This window comes from Taeniopygia guttata, chromosome Z, assembly GCF_048771995.1.
Source record: "Taeniopygia guttata chromosome Z, bTaeGut7.mat, whole genome shotgun sequence".
NCBI lineage: Eukaryota > Metazoa > Chordata > Aves > Passeriformes > Estrildidae > Taeniopygia > Taeniopygia guttata.
Window position 1 is genome coordinate 3796634 of NC_133063.1, and position 24112 is coordinate 3820745.

The 24112-nt window shown below is 48.6% G+C and overlaps 1 protein-coding gene across 6 annotated transcripts in view; it reads right to left on the bottom strand.

Moving 5' to 3' along the window:
- Positions 1-24112, bottom strand: part of MYO5B (myosin VB) — a 147785-nt gene that overhangs the window by 100860 nt on the left and 22813 nt on the right. For 5 of the 6 annotated variants that reach the window (XM_041711112.2, XM_041711113.2, XM_041711115.2 and 2 more), the window contains exons 2-4: positions 18583-18693; positions 14509-14680; positions 11055-11199 (exon numbers count right to left, since the gene is read on the bottom strand). In XM_041711112.2, the coding sequence (XP_041567046.2) occupies positions 11055-11199; positions 14509-14680; positions 18583-18693 (428 nt within the window). Of the gene's footprint in view, positions 1-11054; positions 11200-14508; positions 14681-18582; positions 18694-20033; positions 20239-24112 lie in introns of those variants that run through there. The other variant, XM_072922938.1, reaches the window with a different exon arrangement.

Genomic DNA, 24112 nt, shown 5'->3' on the forward strand with positions numbered 1-24112 from the left:
TCATTCTGAGTGCTTTATGCCTCCCTTTGGCTTGCCTCCTTTTAAATAGACATTTGCCAAAAGTCACTGAGCCTAGTGACAAAACTATGGCCAACACAACTTACTGCTACTACAGCCACTCTGCCAGGTCCCATTTTTACAGAGTTTCTCAAGAATTTACCCTAATGGTTGATGTGCTGCAGTATGAAATGGGCCAGGTGAGCTCTCCATGGCACAAGAAACTTTTGGAGTATATCAATAACATAAAATGAAAAGAAAGCTGCCCTTAGCAGGTCAGCCTCCTGCATTTGCAGTGATGTGTCTCTTTTGGGGTTTTTTGGTGGATAGTGCATGTTCAGACATCAGGAATAAAAGCTTTCAGGAATAAAGGCTGCAAAGCCTTTCCAGTGTACAAGCTAACCAATCACTGGTGCCAGCAGAGGAAAATCGACGAACCCTGCAGAGCAGCTGGCAGCACACAGGATGCTCAGGCAGCAGAAATGGTTAAAGCCAGGCAGGAGGTGTTTGTGTTTAGTGTGGAATAAAAGACACTGAAATGTTTGGCCACCATGCAGGCACAGTGTGCTACACAGCTGCTTAAAATACATTCCATTTTGGCAGTGCCAGCACAGGAGAAAACTATTCTTGAGAAAACCTGGATAAAATGAAGTGTTTATGGGTGAATACTGCTGCTGCTGCTGCATGGCAGTGCTACTCCATCTCATCCTGGGGCTGGGTGGGCTCCTGTGCACTTCAGGGCTGCCACCACAGCTTTTTATGCTGCCACAAAGTGCATCAGGGCTCCTCTCCACGTGGCTCACAGCTCACATGATGCTCAGGCTGGAAAACCACACCACGATCTGGGCTACAGCCCCCAGCCATCCGAGAGGCAAATAAAACCACAAAGGAGCAGAAGTCCAACCAGAACAAGATCCAGAGTGTTTCTTCAATGCAAGAGGCACCAGTAGCTCCAGAGGTGCTTTGGACGTGGGTAACACATCTTTCTGCATCTTAAGAGCAATGCCCCTCAAGACCACACACGTAAGAGAGGGGTGAGGTCTCCAGCCAGCAAAACTAAGAGGGGGTCACTGGTGCTTTTACAACACATGAAAAATAGCGTAGATTCATAAAAATGCTAGGGTTGGGAAGGACCTTTAAAGGCCATCTAGTAAAGACCATGAACAGGGACACCTTCCACTACCCCGGGTTGCTCCAAAACCCATCCAGCTCAGCCTTGGACATTTCCAAAGATGAGGCAGCCACAGCTGCTCTGGGCAACCTGTAGAATTCCCTTCTTTATATCTACTCTAGAAGTCTAATAGATACCATTTTTTGAAAAGCAACATCTAAAGGTGCTGCCCAAGGCAAACAAAAGTCAGTTGGCTATGAAGAGAAAGGGCGCTTCAGATTCCTTTGCTGATTAGCACTGGCAGCTAATTACCAGCTTTTACATCCAGGGAACATATTTCCCTGCTGTTAAAGCAGTCAGTCCTTCACCTGCAAGAACACAGAGACCACTGCTGCCCTTGGAGGAGCCCCCAAACAGCCTGGGAAAGGTGTGGAGAAGCATCCACACCCCAAGCTGCCCAGCTGGACACGGAGCAATCTGCATCAGAGCAGAAGTGTGGCACTGCTCAGTGTTTCCACGTGCAGGCCCCAGCACTTTATCTAATCAATCCAGGGCAGAACATCCCTGGAAAAATCTTCACTTCAGAAAAGGGGATAGCGGTCAAGCCACTGCAATAAAAAAGGGTTTGAATCCAGGGATGGTTCTCAGCACTGCTGTGCCAGAGACAGAGGAGACAGGGGACACCTCAATGTAGATTTTACACCTTCAGCCTTCAGCAACACTGCTTGAAAACAGTATTTGAAGACAAATATACCCAAACTGTTCTTCAGACATACATACATCACCAGTCGAAATTTCTCCAAAGTCAGCTTTCTTTAAAGCAACAATCCAAACCCATGAGAAGGGACCTAGAATATATAGGATTTGTCTTCATAGTCATCCCTTCAGAAAATCACCACTGGCACAAGCAGCTTAACTGCACAACTTTACCCTGGTCTCTGCAGCAGGAGCAAAACCAGTTGCACTGAAAACACAGCTTTTCCAAGAGGGAAAAGGATCTGGAATAAATGAAGGCAGAGCCAGACCCTGTGAACAATTGTCAGGGGTCACTCCAGCTTTAATCCCAGCTCTGACACTAATTCTCTTTGTTGTGGAATGAGTCAATAAGTCTCTCCACCATGGAAATCATATTTAACCTACTTCTTTCAGGTTGCTTGTAGGATTAGTGTTCATAAAGCAATCTGAAGATTAAAAATCCTTTAAGTACTGCAGTTTGAATTAAGCCTGACCACAATGACAACACCCACAAAAGCCCCAATGCATTTCTCCATTGTCAGTGCTGCCAAGGCTAAGAATGAGCATAGCTACAGCATTGTGTTGCTAGAAATATAAAAAAATGCAATAACTTAATTACCACTGGATTGCATCCCTCGAGTACTAACGACAATGAGGAAAACTCAGACTCTGTTTTCAAATTACCAAACAGAAGTTGCACTCTGGAGGTAAGAATCAGAGTGCTGCAGCATCATAACACAGAGAAAAGACTTCTCTGAAACGGTCTCTGAAGCCAGGAGTTGTTCCCATTTCTGTGGGATAACCAGAATTTGGAGCAGCATCACTGTTGAGCATGGCAGCATCTTCTTTTATTTGTTGGATCTAATTTGGGTTTTTACAATCCCTAGCATTTTTACTCAAGGCAAATAGAAAACCACAACTTAGAGGCAGTTACACTTTTCCCTCAGAGAAACCCAAGAAGATATTTTTCACCCAGTTGAACAAGAATGTTTAAGGACTTTTTTTCTGTTTGCATTTTCAAATATCAGCTGCAAATGCACATTTTGTGGTGCAGCTGCTGAAGCCAGCAGCACTACAAGGACAGATTTTCACAGGCTATACATTTGGGTCATTTTTTACTCTGCATTTTCATAAACTGCATGGATTACCCTATACAACCTTTTTTTGGTCCTTCTTTTTTTTTTTACACAGAAAACTATATTTAACATAGATAATTCTATTTTTGTAGGGATAACTGACTTCTGATACATATCAGTGTATCATGTATTCTGATATATATCATTATCACATACCAGGGGGAAATAACACTGTTTTCACCAGCAATCTACACCCATATCAGAGCTTCAAAATACATTCTGGTGACAAAGAAAGAGTTGGATTACAAAGAAGTGGACTTGAGTTGAACCTAATTATCCTGATGGGTCCCTTCCAGCTCAGCAAGTTCTGTGATTCTGAGATGCACTGGGGGTGGTGCTTTCCCTGGGACTCACCCTGCACAGCTTTGGAACCCATCTGCTCACACCCCACTGGGTTTCAGCAAGGAGCCAGAGAGAAAATGCAGCTTTTAATGTCTCAGTTGCTGGGAAAAAGCCTAAAAGCAACAGTGTGGCCCGGAATGGGCAAGGATGAGCACGCTCATGGAGACCAGGAAAGGTGCAGCGTGAACCTTCTTCAGTGCTCCTTCTGTTTAACACTCATCAACCCCACACTCCCAACACTGAGACCAAACCCCACAGAGCAAATCACAGCATCTCTGCAGAGGTCAGAGTGCTTTCATGAGGGGTTCCAGCACTCCAGGTGTTTTCCCCACGGGAGCACTGGGACTCCCACACGCCCCAGCCTGTTAATGCCCCATCTGCTTCACACAGCTGGCTGGAAATGCCCATCCAACAGCACAGAAAACCCTCACAGCTCCGAGTTTCTGCGAAATGCTGAGCTCTCTCCAGTCTGGATGACCTTCTTGCAGGACCGATGCTTTGCACACCCCGTCGGGGAGGAACATGAGCTCCTCAGCCTCACGGAAACGAGGTCAGCAATTCCTTTGTGTGCTGTTCCCAAGGAGAGCAAAACACGCACCCGGCCAGCTTCCTCAGCTCTCTGGCACCCTGATGCTCTTTTCTGTGCTGGGATCACGCCACAGAGCATCCCTGGCTCCAGCCCAGGCCACCTGCAAGCTGCTGGAGTGCTGCAGAGGGAGGAGGCTTAGGGCTGTGTCCTCCCAAAAAGCTCCACACACAGGAAGGAGCCCTGGGATGCTGTGCCAGCAGATAGCTTTGGAGCACCAGGAGAACAAGTCAGCTGCCCTTCTGTGGATATTCTCAGTTCAGTCAGAGAGAAAAAGAGAAAGATTTCTGCCAGGCTAAGACTGGGAAAACATCAGAGAAGAACGTAAACAATCTATTATCTTGCTTTTCATTCACATTGTTTATAGATATGTTCTGCCACACCGACCTAGGTCCAGTGTAGCCATCAGGTGAAATGTTTTCACTCTAAGACCAATGTAATTAATGTTCACAGTGTTCTCTATAAAAGAGAGAGGTGTTTTTGAATAAACATTCATTTGCCTTCTGAAATCGTATGAGTCATTTCGCCCGTCCCTGGCTCAACAGCATCACTCTTCCACCCCATGCCAGCCCCAGAAAGAAGGTCCTTCTGACTGACCACCATCCTAAGCTACTGCTGCTTGGAAAACTCCCACACTGCCATCTGGCTAATTAATCAATTGATGAGCACAAGGAAAACCCCAGAAAGGGATTTTCAGAAACCACACTCTGGGTTCCCCATCCCGAGACCTCCAGAAGTTCATTGAGGATGTGAGGTGGCCAGCAGTGACTGGGAGGTGGGCAAGGCCAGTCACAAGTCTTTGGGCTTTGATGACATAATTATGCTCATAAATGCTGTTTTGAATGTTTAATGATGCTTGGTGTTACAGCTGTCTCCCCTCGGAGCTCCAGCAGTTCTCCTGCATCACAGCAGTAGTTACATGTTCAATGTAGACTATTATCCCTCCTTTCTGGTCAGTGATATTTCTCTCTCTCACTCACACACACACACACTCTCATTACTTTCAGTAAGGCAGTGGCCTTTCTCTACATTAAGCTTTCCCATGCCTGTTCTGTCCCATTTATGAGTATTTATGATTTTTCTATAGGGGATGTTTCCTTTATTATTAAATCTGCTAGCAAGTAGCACAGTCTTTATTCTAAATTTCCAAAAAGGAAAAAAATATTACATTTACAAAAAGTTATTTAGTTGGCTACCTCTCAGAGCATCTCTGCCACAGCAAGTAAGACCAGAGGGTCTCTCTGAAGTTCTTGAGAAACATTTGCTGGAGTGTCTCCCAATTATTTTTTTTCCTACATATCACCTTGGGAGAAGAAAAACAATCCCTGAGGTCTTACACCAGCATGTTATCATGGGATAACTCCTGCAAAACCTCCTCCCCTCATTCACATCCCACTTTTAAGTCTAAACATAAGAGAACTCCATCAGCCTGCAGCTTCCTAAATCCAAGGCTCTTGAGTTATTTGTCATCTGGTCCCTTTTTTAGACCAGGGATGGTCCCTGCTGCACAGCCCTGGTGATCTGCAGCACAGTTCAGCCCCACAACTCCCTGCAAGCCCCCACTCAGCCTCATTCCCCTGGAGACAAACAAAACCCTTCCCTGCTTTTAATACAACACAGGATTCAGCCTTATTTACTGTGCCAGTCTGATTCCCCTTGCATCTCTGTCGGGGGTTAATCTCTCTTTTAACTCCTGTCTGCTCTCTCTTTGTATGGCTTTAAGTCCTCCTGAAAAAGCTGGAAATCAGAAGTGCTATGAAAAGACATCCCCCACCGTGCTCATACCCCTCCCTGAGTCTATTTGCTTGTGTGCAGGGCTGGCGCTGCAATTTCTGCTCTTTTCCAGCTCCAGCATTGCCCCCAGAGCAGAAAACAGAGCTGTGGTCACCTTGGGCAGCCCCAGTGGCACCTGCCTCTCTGCAGGACACAGACATTTCCCCTGTGGCTGCAGGAAGCAGCGATTTTGACAGCACAGTGCAAAGCCTGGGAGCACTAACTTCCAGTAAAAATGGAAAGCCACTGCTGCATCGAGTTACCTGCCTGCAGTCCGAGTGTTTGAGCACTTGGTGACAGAAGCAACGTGTGGGCAGTGGGGCTGAAGGCAGGAGACACCCTATTTCCACACAATTTACAATTCAGGAATTACACAACAGATGCCGAGCCCGGCTGGAACTGCAGACACCAAGCAGGGGTTATCTGGTACCCACTGAGCTGCTGCTCAGACAAGATATGCTGAAGTTGAACTCATCCATCAAACTCACTCCTGCATTTCTTATTTGATTTCTTCTGCAAGAACTATCAACAACACTGTGAGAAGATCTTCAAGTGGGGAAGGAGGAAGCTCCAGTCAAGGCAACAGGTCACCAGGACAATTGCATTCCCACTGACATTGCAAGGGTCAGGTAAGGCCTGCAGAGCCCTTCTGTGCTCCTGGCAGAACGTCACACTCGTCTGCAATTTGTATTTAGCAGTTTCATGTGAAACAGACACAAGATATGCTTGCCTGGCCTCATGGAACAGCTTTGCAGGGATGAACCTGTGAAAGCATCAGCCAGATGGAGGCAAAACACCCCCAGCACTCGACCCAGTCCTTGCACTTCTCGGGAGGCTTTCACAAGTCCTTTACTGCCTGAGATCTCTGCCACGGGGAGAGATGGACACTGGGCTGGCTTTGTGTCCATCAGCTGGCGTGGGCTGTTGCCATGCCACAGCATTCAGGGGCCCACACAAGGGAGACACAGAGCTGCCACGTGGAAAACACAGAAGGGGCTGACGGTACCTTCAGTGTTTGATTTATGATTTGAGCAAAGATCACCTCTGCTGCCTGCTCCCTGCTCTTGAGACATGTTTGGCAGCCTTTGGAGGGCCCATTCTTCTGCTCCACTGACCACAGCACATGCCTCTCTCACTTAGTGATGTTCAATTCTGTATTTTATTATGTATAATGCGTGAGTTTTAATCAAATAAATAAATAAATAGATAGATAAAATAGCCAAAAAAAAACAAAACAAAACAAAAACCACAAAAACAAAACAAAACAAAAAAACCCCCACAAAAACAAAAAAAACCAAAACAAAACAAAAAAAAACCAAAACAAAACAAAAAACCAAAAAACCCCACAGAAAACAGGAACAAAACCTAAACAAAACAAAACAAAACAAAACAAAAAACCAAAAACCACCAAGAAAGAGCCTCACCAAACCCAAAAGAATTAAGAAACCTGACTTGGACTAGCAACTCATAGCTTGTGCCCAGAACAAACCCAGCTGATACAAAAGGAAGAGACAAGGGCCAAAGACAGAAAAGTCACACAAATAGATCCACTGTAGTGATTTTCCTAATAGACTCAGCGCAGCATCACATGAAAACATGATGACCACATGGACAAGTCAAGCTGACAAGAATTAAAATGAAGCTGCAGACAGAATGGGGAATATTTAACTAAAAATACAGCTAAAGCTCCCAAAGGATGGGAGGGGGGAAGATGGTGTTGCCCTGTCACCATCCAAACTTCCTCCATGGAGATGGCAATAACTAGTGGGTCACATTCAGGGGTCAGAGCATGAATTATGGACTCTGTAAGGTTGGAAAAGCCCTCCCAAGAACATCAAGTCCCAGCTGTGCCCGATCCCCACTGTGTGCCATGTCCAGTCCTTCCTTGGTCACCTCCAGGGATGGGCACTCCAACCTTCCCTGGGCAGTTCCAGCTCCTGAGCACCCTTTCCATGAGGAAATTCCTGCTGCTGCCCACCCTGAGCCTGCCCTGAGGCCGTTCCCTCTCCTTCTGTCCCTGTTCCTTGGGAGCAGAGCCCGACCCTGTGGCTGTCCCCTCCTGTCAGGAGCTGTGCAGAGCCACAAGGTCCACCCTGAGCCTCCTTTTCTCCAGGCTGAGCCCCTTCCCAGCTCCCTCAGCCCCTCCTGGGGCTCCAGCCCCTTCCCCAGCTCCGTTCCCTGCCCTGGACATGCTCCAGCCCCTCCATGTCCTTGTCATGAAGGGCTCAGAGCTGTCCCCAGCTCGGCCTTGGCAGTTCTGGCACAGAGCAGTGTGAAACATGTGCTGCTCAGGTCAGGCTGACTGCAGTAGAAATGCAGGTTCTCCAGAGGGAATTTTTGCCAGACTCCAGGCTCCTGCCCAGAGCGATGACACACAGGGAAATTAGAGCCAGGATATGGGCACACAAGGCGCCTTTTGTTCCTCTGTGAGAAAAGCAAGAATCAGCCAGGGCATCAGTGGCTGTGCTGTCCCTCCGTGTGACCACGGCACAGCTTTCAGACTGCTCCCAGGACGGAAAACACCTTCTGTGGCCCCCCAGCCCCACTGCACCTCTCCAGGACAGGACCCTGACCAGAGCAGGCAATCCATGTCCCAAGGCACTCAATGCTTCTAGCCCAGGGCCACTAATAATCACTAAATGATCCGTCCTTCCACCATCCCAACACTTGACTCCTCCGCCTCCAGCAGCAGCCCTTGGAGCAAACTGCCTCCATGCTGCTCACTTTGTTTAAAACAACTCTGTTTCAGTGAACTGAGAGTGTTTAATCCCACGCTGGGTGTCTGGGGATTTTCTAAAGAGCTGGTCACTGTAAAAATTAGAGGATGTCACATATGAATTTTAATCACCAGCCCTTTTTTTTGTTGTTGTTTTTTAAGCTGTTTCACATGCAAGAGCTGCAAAAACATCCTCTTTGTAAAAAGCTCATACTTAAAGGGGAGTTTTAACAAACACTGCATCCACTGTAGGTGTTCAGGTGCTTTATGAAAAATTCTGACTCAAAACAGGGATCAGGTGTTGTCATACAACCTCTGCAGCCCCCTTGTACAGCCCACCAATGGCTTTTATTTTTTCCTTTTTCCTTTTTTATTTTTCCTTTTTTTTTTTTTTTTCCTTTTAAATTGGCATTTTCTGATGGCAGGACAAAAGCAAACACAGGATGCCACACAGTCACCTGTGAAGGTGCTTCCTGTCCCATCTCTTGGGCAATGGGAAAGAACAGGAGCAAGTCACCAACACTTGTACACAGACTGCCTTATACTCTGCCCTGATACCCTGTCTCTGCATGGAAAACTCAGAGAAATAAAAATCTCATTACCTCCAGTTTTTCTCATTTAACACAGTCTTTAAGTTTTGTGTCCTTTTCCCTTGCCATCCACTCAATCCCATTCAATCCCCTTTACTGCACTTTCTCTGTGTGCTCTGGGCCACTAATGGACACAAAATATTAAAAAAAACCCAGGACTGGCCAGACTGTTTTCCTGCTCTCAATCACCTTGCAAGTGTGACCTTCTGAGATGGAGGCTTGAGTTTTATTCCTAATCTATACGGATGCACCAGACAGAATCCAATTGTTTAAAAGCTGAACTGCAAAACAAGTGATATTTTTGCACCAGTTTAGGTTTAACAAGCCACATCCCACCTCAACCCAAAGCAGTAAAGCTGAGCTGCAGACATGAGGCATCCCACAGAATCCGCATTTCAGCTAAAAAAAGAGCAGAAATAAGTCCTTTTCAGTGGCCTTTATGCATCAGCCAGGAGCTATGCCATCTACACCCCCTGCCCCAACAGCTCCACCACTCTCCTCAGAGCACCATGGAGGGAAAAGCTCAGATCCAGCTGCAGGTAACACAACACCCACCCAGGAGCACTCAGACTTAAAACTCAGTGTGCTACATTTGAAGGTGCATTGCAAATAACCAGGTAGATTCCTCTAATCCATGTCCAACTCTCCTCTCAGCCCTGTCTGAAACCCTCTTTTGTACCCAAGCCTGCAATTACCATAATAACAGCCCAAAACAGAGAGCACCAGAGGAGCACTGAGCAGTGAGCACCTTGTCTAAGAGCTCTGAAGGTGGTTATTTTCCTGTCCCCTTGAAAACAGAGCAGCCTGAACCACCCAGAGACAGCAGTTATCCTTTATGAGTTGCTGTCAAAAGTAGCTTTATTCTGATAAGGAGGAAAGCAGAGACAAGCATTGCTGGATAGAGCTGTTAGGCCACTGCCTGCAAAATTCCTGAGGCATGTGGGAGAAGTGCACCTTGCAAACTTCAGCACCTGAAGTTTGTCCCTAGCACAAACTTAGCAGAAAAGTGAGTTGTGTTTTAGACACTTGCCCTGGAAAACCCACAGGTCCTGTCCAAACAGGTCAGCAAAATCTAAAAAGAACCCTGCAGCTTGCTGCTCAGTCTGGAATCACACATGGACAAAATCCTAAATCATCCTCTTTCTACAGGCAGCTCCCCAAATTCCTGAACTCTTCCCAAAGCAGTTGTGCCCAGAGCACAAGCACTTGCAGGAGTGAACTGCAGGCTGGACTCCGTTTGGGTGCAATCCATCCCATCTCTGGGCATGGCTCCTTCATGTGCATTTCTGGATTGAAGTCCAGCTCATTTTTATTAGAAATGCATCCTAACTCACCACTAAAATCCAGACACAGCAGAAAGAAATAACCTTGGAGAATGGTTCAGGGCTTACTCTTGCTGTTAAAAGCAAGGCTGTACAAAATCTCAGCTGATCCACAAGCAAACAAAAACACACTGTGTGAATCCTGATAACTATAATAAAATGATCCCTGGTACAACAATTCTCAGTTTCCTCCCCAGTTCTCTTTTGGATCATGACTTATTTGTTAAGAACAAAATCCTACATTTGTCCACAGCAACACAAAAAGCATGGAAATAAATAAAGTAAAACTCTCACCATATCCATCTGGTGAAGACACTGCTTTGAGGGACCCATAAATATCTCCAAGTATCTGCCAGTTACCACCTAACTCAAAATCACAATGTCTCCATGAAACAACAACTAACATTAGCTTCTGGATTTAGTTTGATTATCTCACAGAATTATCTGAAGTGTGGTTTCCTCTAAGCTATTAAACATGACATTTGCAGAGTGGTTTGAATTTCTTCCAGGAAACTCATCCAAGAAGCAACAAGAGAGGGATCCTCCGCATGAGGACCACAGGAATCCCCATCAGTCCAGCAGTCTGGGTGCAAAACTGGGATCAAGTCATTAGGGAGAATTAATTAGCAATCCCTGACCTCCAGCCCGCTCTCTTTCACAACTTTGCTTTCACTGAGGATCTGGAGCATTTAATGGCATCTTTGCCCACTTTTGACCCAAACCCCCGTGGCTGGGCCCCCACTGACCTGGCCATCTGCTTGTAGGCTTCCTCGGCCACGGCGAAGATGTGGGGGTCCATGTCCCCCATGTTCTGGCCGCTGTAGGCGTAGATGACATCCTGCTCGTAGATTGGCAGCTGTTCATAGGGATTGATGGCCACCAGCACAATACCTGAGGGCAGACAGACAGGCAGGCACGTCACAAACCAAGCAGGGAGTCCATATTTCAGGGTTTTCAGGGCTTGTGTTAGTTGCTTCGGTAAGATTTTTAAAATAGAGTGATTGAGCATTAACAAAGAAAGTGAATGGGGAAGGGTTTGTAATTCTTATCTCAGCATCCCCTTCAAGAGCAAGGCAGTAAGCCCCTGTACAGCTACAGAGGAGATGCACAAAGCTGGTGAGAAGAGCAGAAATGTGCAACAATCTCCATTGTGTGAAGACAGATTTTGCAGGTGTGAGGAGAGATCAATGCAGCCTGAGCCAGCACTACAGAAAAGAAATTTCTGTGCAACCACAGCTCTTCTAGACCCAAACAAACATCCTGGGTTTTCCCCTGGCTTGGGTTGCGAGTAAAAACTCCTAACAAAGAATGTGCCCAAATCAAACTGAAATACCTAAATCACAGGAAAGGAATGCCAGAGCCTGCTCTGAGGCTTTAATGTCTGCCTCCTCTCCAGCTCTGGGTGCTGAGCTGGGACCTAATGAGAGGCCAAGCCACATGTGTGCTCCCCGTGGGCTCCAGGGGCTGCTCTGCACCCAGGTGCTGACCAAGCTCCACCTCTGAGGAGTTTTGGGTCAGGCAGGTCTCAGCTGTCCCTGCAAGGAGCTCCAGGAGCACCTGGCTGTGGGGTCAGAGCTGTGCTCCTGGCTGTGGGGCCAGCATTGTGGTCCTGGCTGTGGGGCCAGCGTGGTGCTCCTGGCTGTGGGGCCAGCGTGGAGCTCCTGGCTGTGGGGCCAGTGTTGTTCTCCTGGCTGTGGGGCCAGAGCTGTGCTCCTGGCTGTGGGGCCAGAGCTGTGCTCCTGGCTGTGGGGCCAGCGTGGAGCTCCTGGCTGTGGGGCCAGCATTGTGCTCCTGGCTGTGGGGCCAGAGCTGTGCTCCTGGCTGTGGGGCCAGCATGGTGCTCCTGGCTGTGGGGCCAGTTCTGTGCTCCTGGCTGTGGGGCCAGCATTGTGCTCCTGGCTGTGGGGCCAGCGTGGTGCTCCTGGCTGTGGGGCCAGCGTGGTGCTCCTGGCTGTGGGGCCAGCGTGGTGCTCCTGGCTGTGGGGCCAGCGTGGTGCTCCTGGCTGTGGGGCCAGCGGGGTGCTCCTGGCTGTGGGGCCAGCATTGAGCTCCTGGCTGTGGGGCCAGCGCTGTGCTCCTGGCTGTGGGGCCAGCGTGGTACTCCTGGCTGTGGGGCCAGCATTGTGCTCCTGGCTGTGGGGCCAGCGTGGTGCTCCTGGCTGTGGGGCCAGTTCTGTGCTCCTGGCTGTGGGGCCAGCGCAGCGGGGTGCTCCTGGCTGTGGGGCCAGCATGGTGCTCCTGGCTGTGGGGCCAGCGTGGTGCTCCTGGCTGTGGGGCCAGCATGGTGCTCCTGGCTGTGGGGCCAGCATTGAGCTCCTGGCTGTGGGGCCAGTGTCATGCTTCTGGCTGTGGGGCCAGCGTGGTGCTCCTGGCTGTGGGGCCAGCGTGGAGCTCCTGGCTGTGGGGCCAGCGTGGAGCTCCTGGCTGTGGGGCCAGCGTGGTGCTCCTGGCTGTGGGGCCAGCGTGGTGCTCCTGGCTGTGGGGCCAGTGTGGTGCTCCTGGCTGTGGGGCCAGCATTGTGCCCCTGGCTGTGGGGCCAACGTGGTGCTCCTGGCTGTGGGGTCAGAGCTGTGCTCCTGGCTGTGGGGCCAGCGTGGTGCTCCTGGCTGTGGGGCCAGTGTGGTGCTCCTGGCTGTGGGGCCAGTGGGGTGCTCCTGGCTGTGGGGTCAGAGCTGTGCTCCCAGCCTGGCCGGTAAAGAGTTCGGGCACACTCCAACTAGCACAGGAGCTCTCATCTTGCAGCAAACACCCGGAAAGGCAAAGGTCAGGGACTGTCACAGCAGCTGCCCCTGCAGGACATTGACCCAGGTGCTTCAGCTCCCCGAGCCCTGCTTCTGCCTGTTTGCTTCCCTGTTCTGTTCAGGTCGCCCCCAATTTTCCCTAACTCACGAAAACCACGATGCAAACCAAGATGAGGGCTCTCCTCGCTTCGGACCAGCACCTTCCTGCCCTTCCCAGCCACTTTATAACCAAAGCAGGGGGCATGCTGCAGCCTGGCAGAGCTTTGCAACTAAACCTACAGAGCCTAGACGCCTTCATTTCCATTAATGCTGTGCTCCCGATGATCATGAACCCTCATGAGAATCTCCCCTCATGAAACCTCACTGATTTTGGATAAAAGCAGGCCTGTGGGTGACTGAAGACACATGGGCAGCTGCAAAAGGCTGCCATTTATGCCAGTAATCCAACACTACACATCATTAAATACTGAAAGTAAACATCACTAAGAGCCACAGAGGCTACGTATTTTCAGGGCGCTGCTTTGAAAAGTCATCTCCTCCTGCTGAGCATTTCCTCTGCAGCCCCAAACTGCAACACAGCCACAGCTGTACACATCAGCCTTAGCAGGACAAGGGGCAATGTCTTCCCATCTTCCCAGGGCCAGAGGGCAGAGACAGATGAGATATTGAGAAGGAATTCCTAGCTGGGAGGGTGGGCAGGCCCTGGCACAGGGTGCCCAGAGCAGCTGTGGCTGCCCCTGGATCCCTGGGAGTGTCCAAGGCCAGGCTGGATGGGGCTTGGAACAACCTGGGACAGTGGAAGGTGTCCCTGCCCATGGCAGGGGGTTGGAACAAGATGATCCTTAAAACCCCTTCCAACCCAAACAAGTCTGGCACTCTATGTATTACCTTCTTTCCTTTCCTCTTAATTTTTCAAGCTGCAACTTGTTGCTGTCCATCCACAGGTAACTGCTGCCCTGCATAGCTTTGGCAAGGCAGCCTCCCCAAACCCACATACCCAAGGTCACATCTGCCCTCCTCCTGCTCCGAATTTAGGAGTTAGATAATTCCCAAAGCCTTGAAGAAAAGGAAGGAAATGGCAGTGCTGGAAGGTTTTTTTGCATTTTTTTCTGGAGGAAAACCTGCTATGGACATTCATCAGTAACATCTCGCTCTGGCATGCTGCTCTTCACTGATTTTTTAAGTCCTGCTTTTCCCCTGTGGGGGCTGCCAAGCACATTCAAGGCTGGCCCCAAACTCATCTGTCACTAAGAGCAGGTGGGCCATGAGCTCAGCAAGGTCACAGTGCACCAGCCCTCAAAAACCACCTCTGGTTTTAACACATACTCATGCCTCCCACCCCTCTAAACCCACTGCCCCCAGACTTTCCTCATGCTGCAGCCTCTGTCTGATGGTCTCGAGGGGTTTCTCTGTGGCCCCACAACCTTTCAGGAGCTGAACATATGGTCTGGACACTCACCACAGTAGGTGTAGATGTGGTTGGACTCGAGGAACCTGACTTTGAGGTTGTGCAGGACCGCAGGCTCGTGCAGGTAGCTCAGGGCTGTCAGGTCATTCTGCCCCACCAGGATGTCTGGATTACGTAGGAAGGGCAGTTCACTCCCTTGGAGGTCAATGGGGTATTCGTAGAGCTGAGGAGACACATGAGAAACACAGAAACACAGAAAAAAACTATTATAAACTACTGTAAATGCAGGTGAACCCGGTGGGAGAAATTATGTCTGATTCTAGTTCAGAAGGCTAAATGATTTCTTTATTATAACTATGCAATAATACATTAATATACTATTTAAAAGTCACTAAAACTACCTACCCATTTAATCTAACTACTATATCTAGTAGTAGTATAACTCACAACTCGTGACTTTCTCTTGATAGTCCAGCCCCAGGTGGGTTGGATTGGCCATCAGGCTCAAACAATCCTCACCAGAATTCAACCAAGCAATCACCCCAGCTAAACAATTCTCCAAACACATTCCACATGGGAAAAGCAAGGAGCAGAAATAGAAATTGTTTTCTCTTTCTTTCCTCTGAACTCCTCTATGAAAAAGTCTTGAGAGAGAGAGAGAGAGAGAGAAGAATGCTACAAACAAGAGCTCCTTAAATGGCTTGTAGCTTTTCCAGGCATAACTCCTGCTAGTGTTAAGCACTTACACACCCTGCTCTAAATTAAATTAAAAGCCCCTTAATGATAAATTCTATGGGGACTTGGATGACAAACTGCCAGACCACCCCTCTGGTAGTGGCTTTGAGCTGACCATCACATTGTCCTGGTGGACACTGAGGGTCCACGAGCACCAACCTGGCAATACCTGAGTCACCTTCAGGCCAGCCTTGGGACAAAGCCGTCAGCCAGCTCCGAGCAGAGGCAAGCAGCATACAGAAACCCACAGCTTCATCTGATCTAAGCATCTCCCTGCTCGTGGACAAGCAGCTTCATCCAAACTAGACCATGTTCTTACCATCAGAGCGATTTCTCTGCTCATTTTTAATTCAAGTTGCTTTTATACCTGAAACCTGGCACCCCTTGAGGCAGAGAGGACATGGAGAAGCACAGCATCCCTGCTGCTGAAGTGTCTGAGGAGCCAGGTTACGCTGCTGAAGTTGGCATATGGGCAGCCTTATGCTATTTTTGACTCATCCCCAAATGAGCAACAGAGCCATCAACTAAAGAAAAACTGCACTTTTTTTCTTTACAGAGGAAAGAAAAAAAAATTGCCAGTGGTGCTGCTTCCCACAGGGTACCTCAGAAAGGAGGCCTGATGCTCAGCTCCCATCAGAAGGGAGGAATCTCAGCTTCCAAACAAAACCACTGGATCCCTGCCCGTGCAAACAGCACAAGGAAAGCTGACCCAAGTGCATGAGGACAGGTTCCCTCAGCTTGTCTGAGAACCTCAGGCTAGTTTTATCCTCCAGTTCCATGTTGTCAATGCCAATTTTCAAGAGTTTGCACTCAGTCTCACATCTTAATGACAAACACACCAGGGATGCCCTGTGATATTTAACAGTCAGCTCTTCATTCAGAGGGAGCACTCCTGCATACAGAGCAGAGCCAGAAACCACAAAACCCATGAAGACTCGCTTAAAGCACAAGGACAAAAGGAAGCACTGAACAGCTGGGTAATGCATGCTGGCTGTCAGGAACAAAAGGCTTTCTACAGCTTTGAATCCCCTGAAAGTACAAGTGCTGGGATCTCCAACCTGATGCACAAAAGTGCTGTTCTCCTTTGTTAGAGCTTTTCAGCCCAACATGACACAGATCCAGACAGGGCTTCATACAGGAAAGCATCAAACAGGGCACTCCCAGAGATCTTGGATCTCTAGCACAACCCCAAAATGAGATGTTCCATGTCTCACCATGACTGTGGCATGCTTATTAAGCTACTACCTACAACACCTGGTAATCCTTTCATCACCTTGTACTTTAATGTTGCTGATCCTGAACTCAGCTGCACAAAAGGATTAGACCTTGCAGGACTCCTCAGTCCCTTTACTTTCCAAGGAAATATCCAGATTAAAGAGGAAAACAGTAATTCCTGCCCAAGTAAAGAAACTGCAGGAGATCTCAACCAGGAAGGGAGGATGGGGGTTGTAGAATTGGCAATAGGAGCGGGTGTTCTTTGACAGCCTCAGCACAAGAGGAAGAAAGGAGTTCCTGTGGGTGAGATGGGCACCCGTCAGTGTCCAGCCCTGGTTCCAGCAGCACAAGGACGTGGAGCTGCTGGAGCAGCCCAGAAGAGGCCACGGAGCTGCTGCCAGGGCTGGAGCCCCTCTGCTCTGGAGCCAGCCTGGCAGAGCTGGGGCTGTTCCCCTGCACAAGAGAAGCTCCAGGGAGAGCTCAGAGCCCCTGCCAGGGCCTCAAGGGGCTCCAGGAGAGCTGCAGAGGGACTGGGGACAAGGCAGGCAGGGACAGAACAAGGGGGAATTACCTTAAATCGAAGGAGAGTAGGCATAGGTAAGATATTAGGGGTAAATTCTTTGCTGTAATGGTAATGAGACCCTGGCACAGGGTACCCAGAGCAGCTGTGGCTGCCCCTGGATTCCTGGGCACATCCAGGGACAGGTTGGACAGGGCTTGGAGCACCCTGGGATAGTGGCAGAGGGTGGAGTGGGATGAACTTTAAGCTCCTTCCAACCCAAACCATTCCACAATAAAATGGTGATTCTATGCCTGGTGCTCCCATGGGATTGCAGGGTAGCATCTGTGCATCTCCTCATCCAGGTTTATCACTGTGGAAGGCAAAAGGCATCAAGCATCCTCCATCCTTTATCCTCCCCAGAAAGTTGCCCTATGCTGGAAGAGCAAACTGGGCAGGACAACAAAAGCCACTGAGGCCGAGCCAGGAAAAAGCAACAGCACCAAGGACTGGATGCAAATCCCAACATCAACAACGTTCTCTGCAAAGCTGGCACACTCACACACTGCCAACAGTGCTTCAGCTGCTCTGAAAGAAAAACTGTTTTGAGAAACTGCCTAATCAACCACAGCTCATTCCTGTTCTCCATCTTCCACCAGGCAATATGGTGAAAATGCTCCCCACACTGGGGAAATGTCTGGCTTGGAGGGGATGGGAGCTGCTCGCCCTGCTCGGCACATGTGAATTTGCAGTGGGTGGTCTCTACTAACTCTTCCAGGCATCAGAGCAGATCACACTCCAGACAGTTCAGGAAACCCCACCTGCTCAATGAAGAAAGATGGTTTAGGTGCAATTCTCCATGAAAAATGTATTTATTCTTCCCGGTACAGCAGGCAGCTCATGGTGGGCACACAGCACGGCTGCTCCCTTCCCATAAACTGAATTTGCAGCTGATGCAAATGCCGTGGTTAACTTCATCTGCAATTCCCTGCTGTCACCCAGTGTCCCACTCCACGAGGTTTTTGTGTGGAACAGAGAGCAGCTGCTCCTCCCCAGCCTCTGTCCTGCTCTGGGGATGATTAATTGCTGGCTGTACACATGCTACAGCCCAGGCTGTTTGTGCATTTGGAGCCAGCGCTTGCTAGAGAACATCTACATTTCAATGAGTTTTGTGGTTTTGCCTTTTAAAAGCTGTTCTTATTTAAAAATAAAGCAGAGGAAAAAAAGAGGTTTATGTAAGATTATACTCAGAAAAACGAAGGCGTGGAGAAAGCTGTTGCACAGCAGTCACCTCTGAGCCGTGTGTGGGTTTTCCATCAGTACCCCAGGTTGAGTGGATGCCACCAGCCGTGCTCTCCACAGTTTGTTCGGCAGCAAAAAGCACAAACTGGCATTTCTGACATACTGCTGCTATTAAAAAAAATACATCCTGGTATAACAGACTATTAGAAGTTTGCCAGGAGATGAAAAGAGATGATGGAGGTCAAGGGCTTTTCTCACAACCTACTCTAACACAAGTGTCTAGGGAGGGACCAGGCAGGGAAAAGCTGGAAGTGTTAAAGCAATAAAACACATTTTAAACCACTTCACAGAAACTATGAAATGGCTCAGCCTTCTTCACACATTAATTTGAAGCTTTAAATTGCTAAGAAGAATAATGACATTCAAAAGCTTACAGTTTCATCTTCAAGTTTCAGCTGGAGGCTTTTATCTCCCACTTTGTAATCCTTGATAATTTCTGCCGATCTCCAAACTTCATCAGGGTCAGGAATCCAAACCCTAGTGTACTGGAGAGGTGGAAAAGAAAAGAAAGAAAAAGTTTAAACATGATGAAACCTCGGGAAATTAAATGAGAAATAAATTAATTCTCCAGTAATACAGCCTCACACTTATTGTAAAGTCAATGCAGCTAAACCATTTATTTTAGTAAAAGAAAAAATAAATCCAGTTTTAGTTCTTGGGGTAAATTACAGACCAGAAGTCTAATTTTTCAGTCTAATTTTCTCCTGGACAAAGTGTACACTGGCTCGTTATCAATCTAACAAAGCAGGGTAAAGTCTCAAGGTAAACGTGGAATTTAATTTCCCTGGGAAGAAAAAACCAGCCTGCCAGAAGGTTTTTATGAAATATCACTATTCACCCGCAGCAATCCTTACACCAAAGTGTGTTTATTTTGCTCAAAACAAGGCAGTTTGGTCCCCACAGAGCAAGTCCTGACCCCAACCCACAGCCCTGAGCAGAGGCAGGCAAATGAGAACACCAAAGCCAGCTCCTTCAGCTGGGGGTGAACACACAAACAGGCTCCAGGAACACACTTAGATTTAAATGAATTAGTGAATTAAGTTAAATTTAACCTTCTTTTTGTATCTACAAAGCTAGGGTCACCAAGGGAGACCTCTGCAGCTCAGCCCAAGTGCCCATGAGGGCTTTGGCTGTCGGACTCACAGAGCCAGGCTGGTGCTGGACTCCTCCAGCCCACAGCACCAACAGGAACACTCCAATAACCACGGATTTACTGATCCTTTGGGGCAGTTCTCCACCCTGTTCCTCCTGCTGACTGAAATGAGAGCTACAGCATCTTATTCCTACTCAAAGCACCAGGGGCTGGGGAAATGCCAGCCAACCCAAGTGACAGCAGCCCCAGAGCCCCAGAGGTGGTTTTGGCCTTCATTTGAAACCAAACCCCAGCACACAATGTCCAAGCAACATTTTGTGGCAACCAATGAGTTAACACAGCAGTAGCCACCACCTGAAAGGCCACTTTGCAGCTGAAAAGCAATAGATTTTTGTATGTTATCACACGTAATTATTTTTAGAGCTGCTCAATAGCTACAGCAGCAGGAACCTTTAGATGTTAATGGAGCCACACAATCATATTCCCAGAACAACAGTTTTACCAGGGAAACAATGTGAAAACTTGAATTTTCTCAGCACGCCAGCTCTAGCACCTCATGAGCTTTCAGTGCTCCTCTGCCACAAAGAAAGGAGGCTGCAGTGGGGAAGGGGCTGGTTGGGACCCCTACCAGCCCACTGCTGTGGATTCATCCAGTGCCAGCTCTCTGCTGGCAAAAAGTGAGATTCAGACATGCTCGAGAAGTGCCCAAAATAGCCAAAGATCAGGGTGTACCCAGCTCAGGGCAGCTTCAAACACAAGGCGTTGCTGGTCTTGGCAACCTTGCAAATGTTCCAACCTGCAGACGGGGCTGGGCTGAGCCCTGAACCTGCCTGGACTGGAGGCTGCAGACAGGGACATGCTGACCCTGGAGCAGCCTGAAATGGGGTGCCTGTGAGGGTGAAACCTGGGTACAGCTCCAGCAGCAGCAAGAGGTCCCACGGGCCACCCTCAGCAATTCATCACAACCAGGAGCCACCCAGGTGTGACAGGAGGGGGACAGCTCTCAGCACCCACTGCCCACAGCCTGGTGGGTGTGGGCTCATCCCACCAGCCACCCTGACCACAGCACTGGGGAGTTATAATAACAATAATAGTAATAATAATAAAACTGATTTTCCCAGGCTGTGTGCACACACACACATGCAAGGGGCCACGCAGGACAGAACACACCACGCAGGACAGAACACACCATGCAGGACAGAACACAACTCACAGGACAGAACACAGCACGCAGGACAGAACACACCACACAGGACAAAATGCACTATTGTGGGACAGAGAGCAACGTACAGGACAGAACACACCACGCAGGACAGAATGCACCATGCAGGACAGAACACATCATGCAGGACAGAACACACCATGCAGGACAGAACACACCATGTGGGACAGAACACACCATGTGGGACAGAACACACCATGCAGGACAGAACACACCATGCAGGACAGAAAACACCATGCAGGACAGAACACATCTCACAGGACAGAACACACCACACAGTACAGAACACTCCACACAGGACAGAACACACCATGCAGGACAGAACAAATTATGCAATACAGAACACACCACACAGTACAGAATACACCACACAGGACAGAACACACCACACAGGACAGAACACATCTCACAAGACAGAACACACCATGTTGGACACAAAACACCATGCAGGACAGAACACATCTCACAGGACAGAACACACCATGTGGGACAGAAAACACCACGCAGGACAGAAAACACCATGCAGGACAGAACAAATTATGCAATACAGAACACACCACACAGGACAGACACATCTCACAGGACAGAACACATCTTGTGGGACAGAAAACACCACGCAGGACAGAAAACACCATGCAGGACAGAACACACCATGCAGGACAGAACACACCACACAGTACAGAACACACCACACAGTACAGAACACTCCACACAGGACGGAACACACCATGCAGGACAGAACAAATTATGCAATACAGAACACACCACACAGTACAGAATACACCACATAGGACAGAACACACCATGTGGGACAGAACACACCATGTGGGACAGAACACACCACACAGGACAGAACACACCATGCAGGACAGAACAAATTATGCAATACAGAACACACCACACAGGACAGACACATCTCACAGGACAGAACACATCTTGTGGGACAGAAAACACCATGCAGGACAGAACACACCACACAATACAGAACACACCACACAGTACAGAACACTCCACACAGGACGGAACACACCATGCAGGACAGAACAAATTATGCAATACAGAACACACCACACAATACAGAATACACCACATAGGACAGAACACACCACACAGGACAGAACACATCATGCAGGACAGAACACACCATGTGGGACAGAAAACACCATGCAGGACAGAAAACACCATGCAGGACAGAACACACCTCACAGGACAGAAAACACCATGCAGGACAGAACAAATTATGCAATACAGAACACACCACGCAGGACAGAACACATCTCACAGGACAGAACACACCACACAGGACAGAACACATCTCACAGGACAGAACACACCACACAGTACAGAATATACCACGCAGGACAGAACACACCACACAGGACAGAACAAATTATGCAATACAGAACACACCACACAGGACAGAACACACCACACAGGACAGAACACATCTCACAGGACAGAACACACCATGTGGGACAGAACACACCATGCAATACAGAACACACCACACAGGACAGACACATCTCACAGGACAGAACACATCTTGTGGGACGGAACACACCATGCAGGACAGAACAAATTATGCAATACAGAACACACCACACAGTACAGAATACACCACATAGGACAGAACACACCATGCAGGACAGAACACACCATGTGGGACAGAACACATCATGCAGGACAGAACACACCATGTGGGACAAAAAACACCACACAGGACAGAACACACCATGCAGGACAGAACACATCTCACAGGACAGAACACACCACACAGGACAGATGTGTTTACAAGGCCCCAGGAGCACTGGTGACAGCCCAGGCTGGCAGGTCCCAGCTGCGGTCAAGCACTCCCCACACAGCCAGGGGCACAGGCTGCAGTGAATGCAGCTCCCCAAGCATCTCTAATGCTGTCCTCTCGTGCGTGCACACGCACACATCCCGAGAGGGGGAACACCATTCATCCTGCTGTGCTCCTCCACCGTCCTCCCCTCCCTGCTGCCCTCCCTGCAGGGCAGGCTGCTACACAAACCCCCACCCAAGCCCTCCCTCCCAGCCATAAATCCCAGACACGTCAACCACACAGCGCTGGGATAAAAGCACTTTGTCACGGGCGCGTTTTCACAAGGCCAGCTTTGATTATAACCTGAGGAGGTCTGGGGGCAGCCCTCGGTGGGTCACGCTGGGCTCACCCCCCTCACCTCCCCTGCATTCCCTGCCTCTGACCTCTGCAACCTGCTCCCCAAAACAGCTTCACACCCCCTCTTTTTGACAAGTCAGCCCACTCGGGTGAGGGCCACTGTGTCACCAAAACCAGGGTGCTGGCAAGTGCCCACCCAGGCGTGGGTGGGGAGAGGATCTCTGTGAGCTGCTGCTTCCAATAATCGTATTTCCAGCATCATTTTACTGCTTCACAAGCCTTGTCCAGGCTTCCTGAGAGCTTTAACAGCCTCTTGATCTGCTGGAGGAGCTTGTTCTAAGGCAGAGGGCACATGGGCCCATCTCAAAGCACTGGGAATGAAGGATTAACTTGAGTTTGGGCTCAGGAGACACAACCCTGGGCAAACCACTCAACTTCCAGATACTCCAGGGTTTCCATACATTTTCCTTTTTTAAATTTATTTTTTAAGAAAAAGATTCCTTCAGTCCTTGAGGATGACTTTAAACAAAATGCTAAAACTAACTAGAAATAGCTCCATGTGCTCCAGCTCCAAAAAAAATAATTTGAAAAAAATATGGTTTACTTTGTGACTTTTTTTAACCACATCCCCAGTAAAACTAAAGCCATTCAGTGCTCTTATTGCCTCTTGCATTATTCCACACAGCTTAAGCAGAAGCTTAATAAATTCAATCCCCACCTCCTGATTTGATTTAGATTTTAGCAGGCTGCCGCTGCAGATGCAGATTAAAACCAACATTAAATTAGAAGAGGCAGGTCTTCTTTTACTGTTTCAAAGCCCTCAGTGCTGGCCAAAGGCACTCCCAGCAAGCTCTGGGCAATGTGCTCCATCTCAGCGAGATGCAGGTCTGCAGGCAAGGAGTTACAACTCCATGGACAGAGCATCATTTTCATTACATTAAGAAAATTGTATCATCTTCCATTAAGTAAAAAATATTAAAAAACAGCGATCTCAGCTTCGTCTGGGCCGTTTGGCGGTTGCAAGTCTTCATGGTGAGCTGGACATCAGCAAATCCATCTTTATTATTACTGGGTTTTAATCCCCCGAGTTATTTCAGGAATGCCAACACTCACAGCTGACCCCAGGAAGTTTTCATTGCTCCTGGGTCAAGGGCATTTTTCCAGGGGCATCCTTCCAACAAACTGCAGATAGAGGGAGGGCACAGCAGCAAACCCAGAATAAAATAGCAACAACCACCTCACCTCACTACTGGGAATTCAGTAACAGAGGTGGGCACATAGCATGTCATGACAAAGGTTCTTCCACGCAGGTTAAGAAAATCTTATGAAAGGACTTTATAGAAAACAGAAACAGTGATTAAAAAAAAAAATCAAAGGTGAACGCACAAATGTTCACTAGAACAAGGTGGAAATCGGGACAAATCTCTGTATATTTTTCTCTGTTAAGCA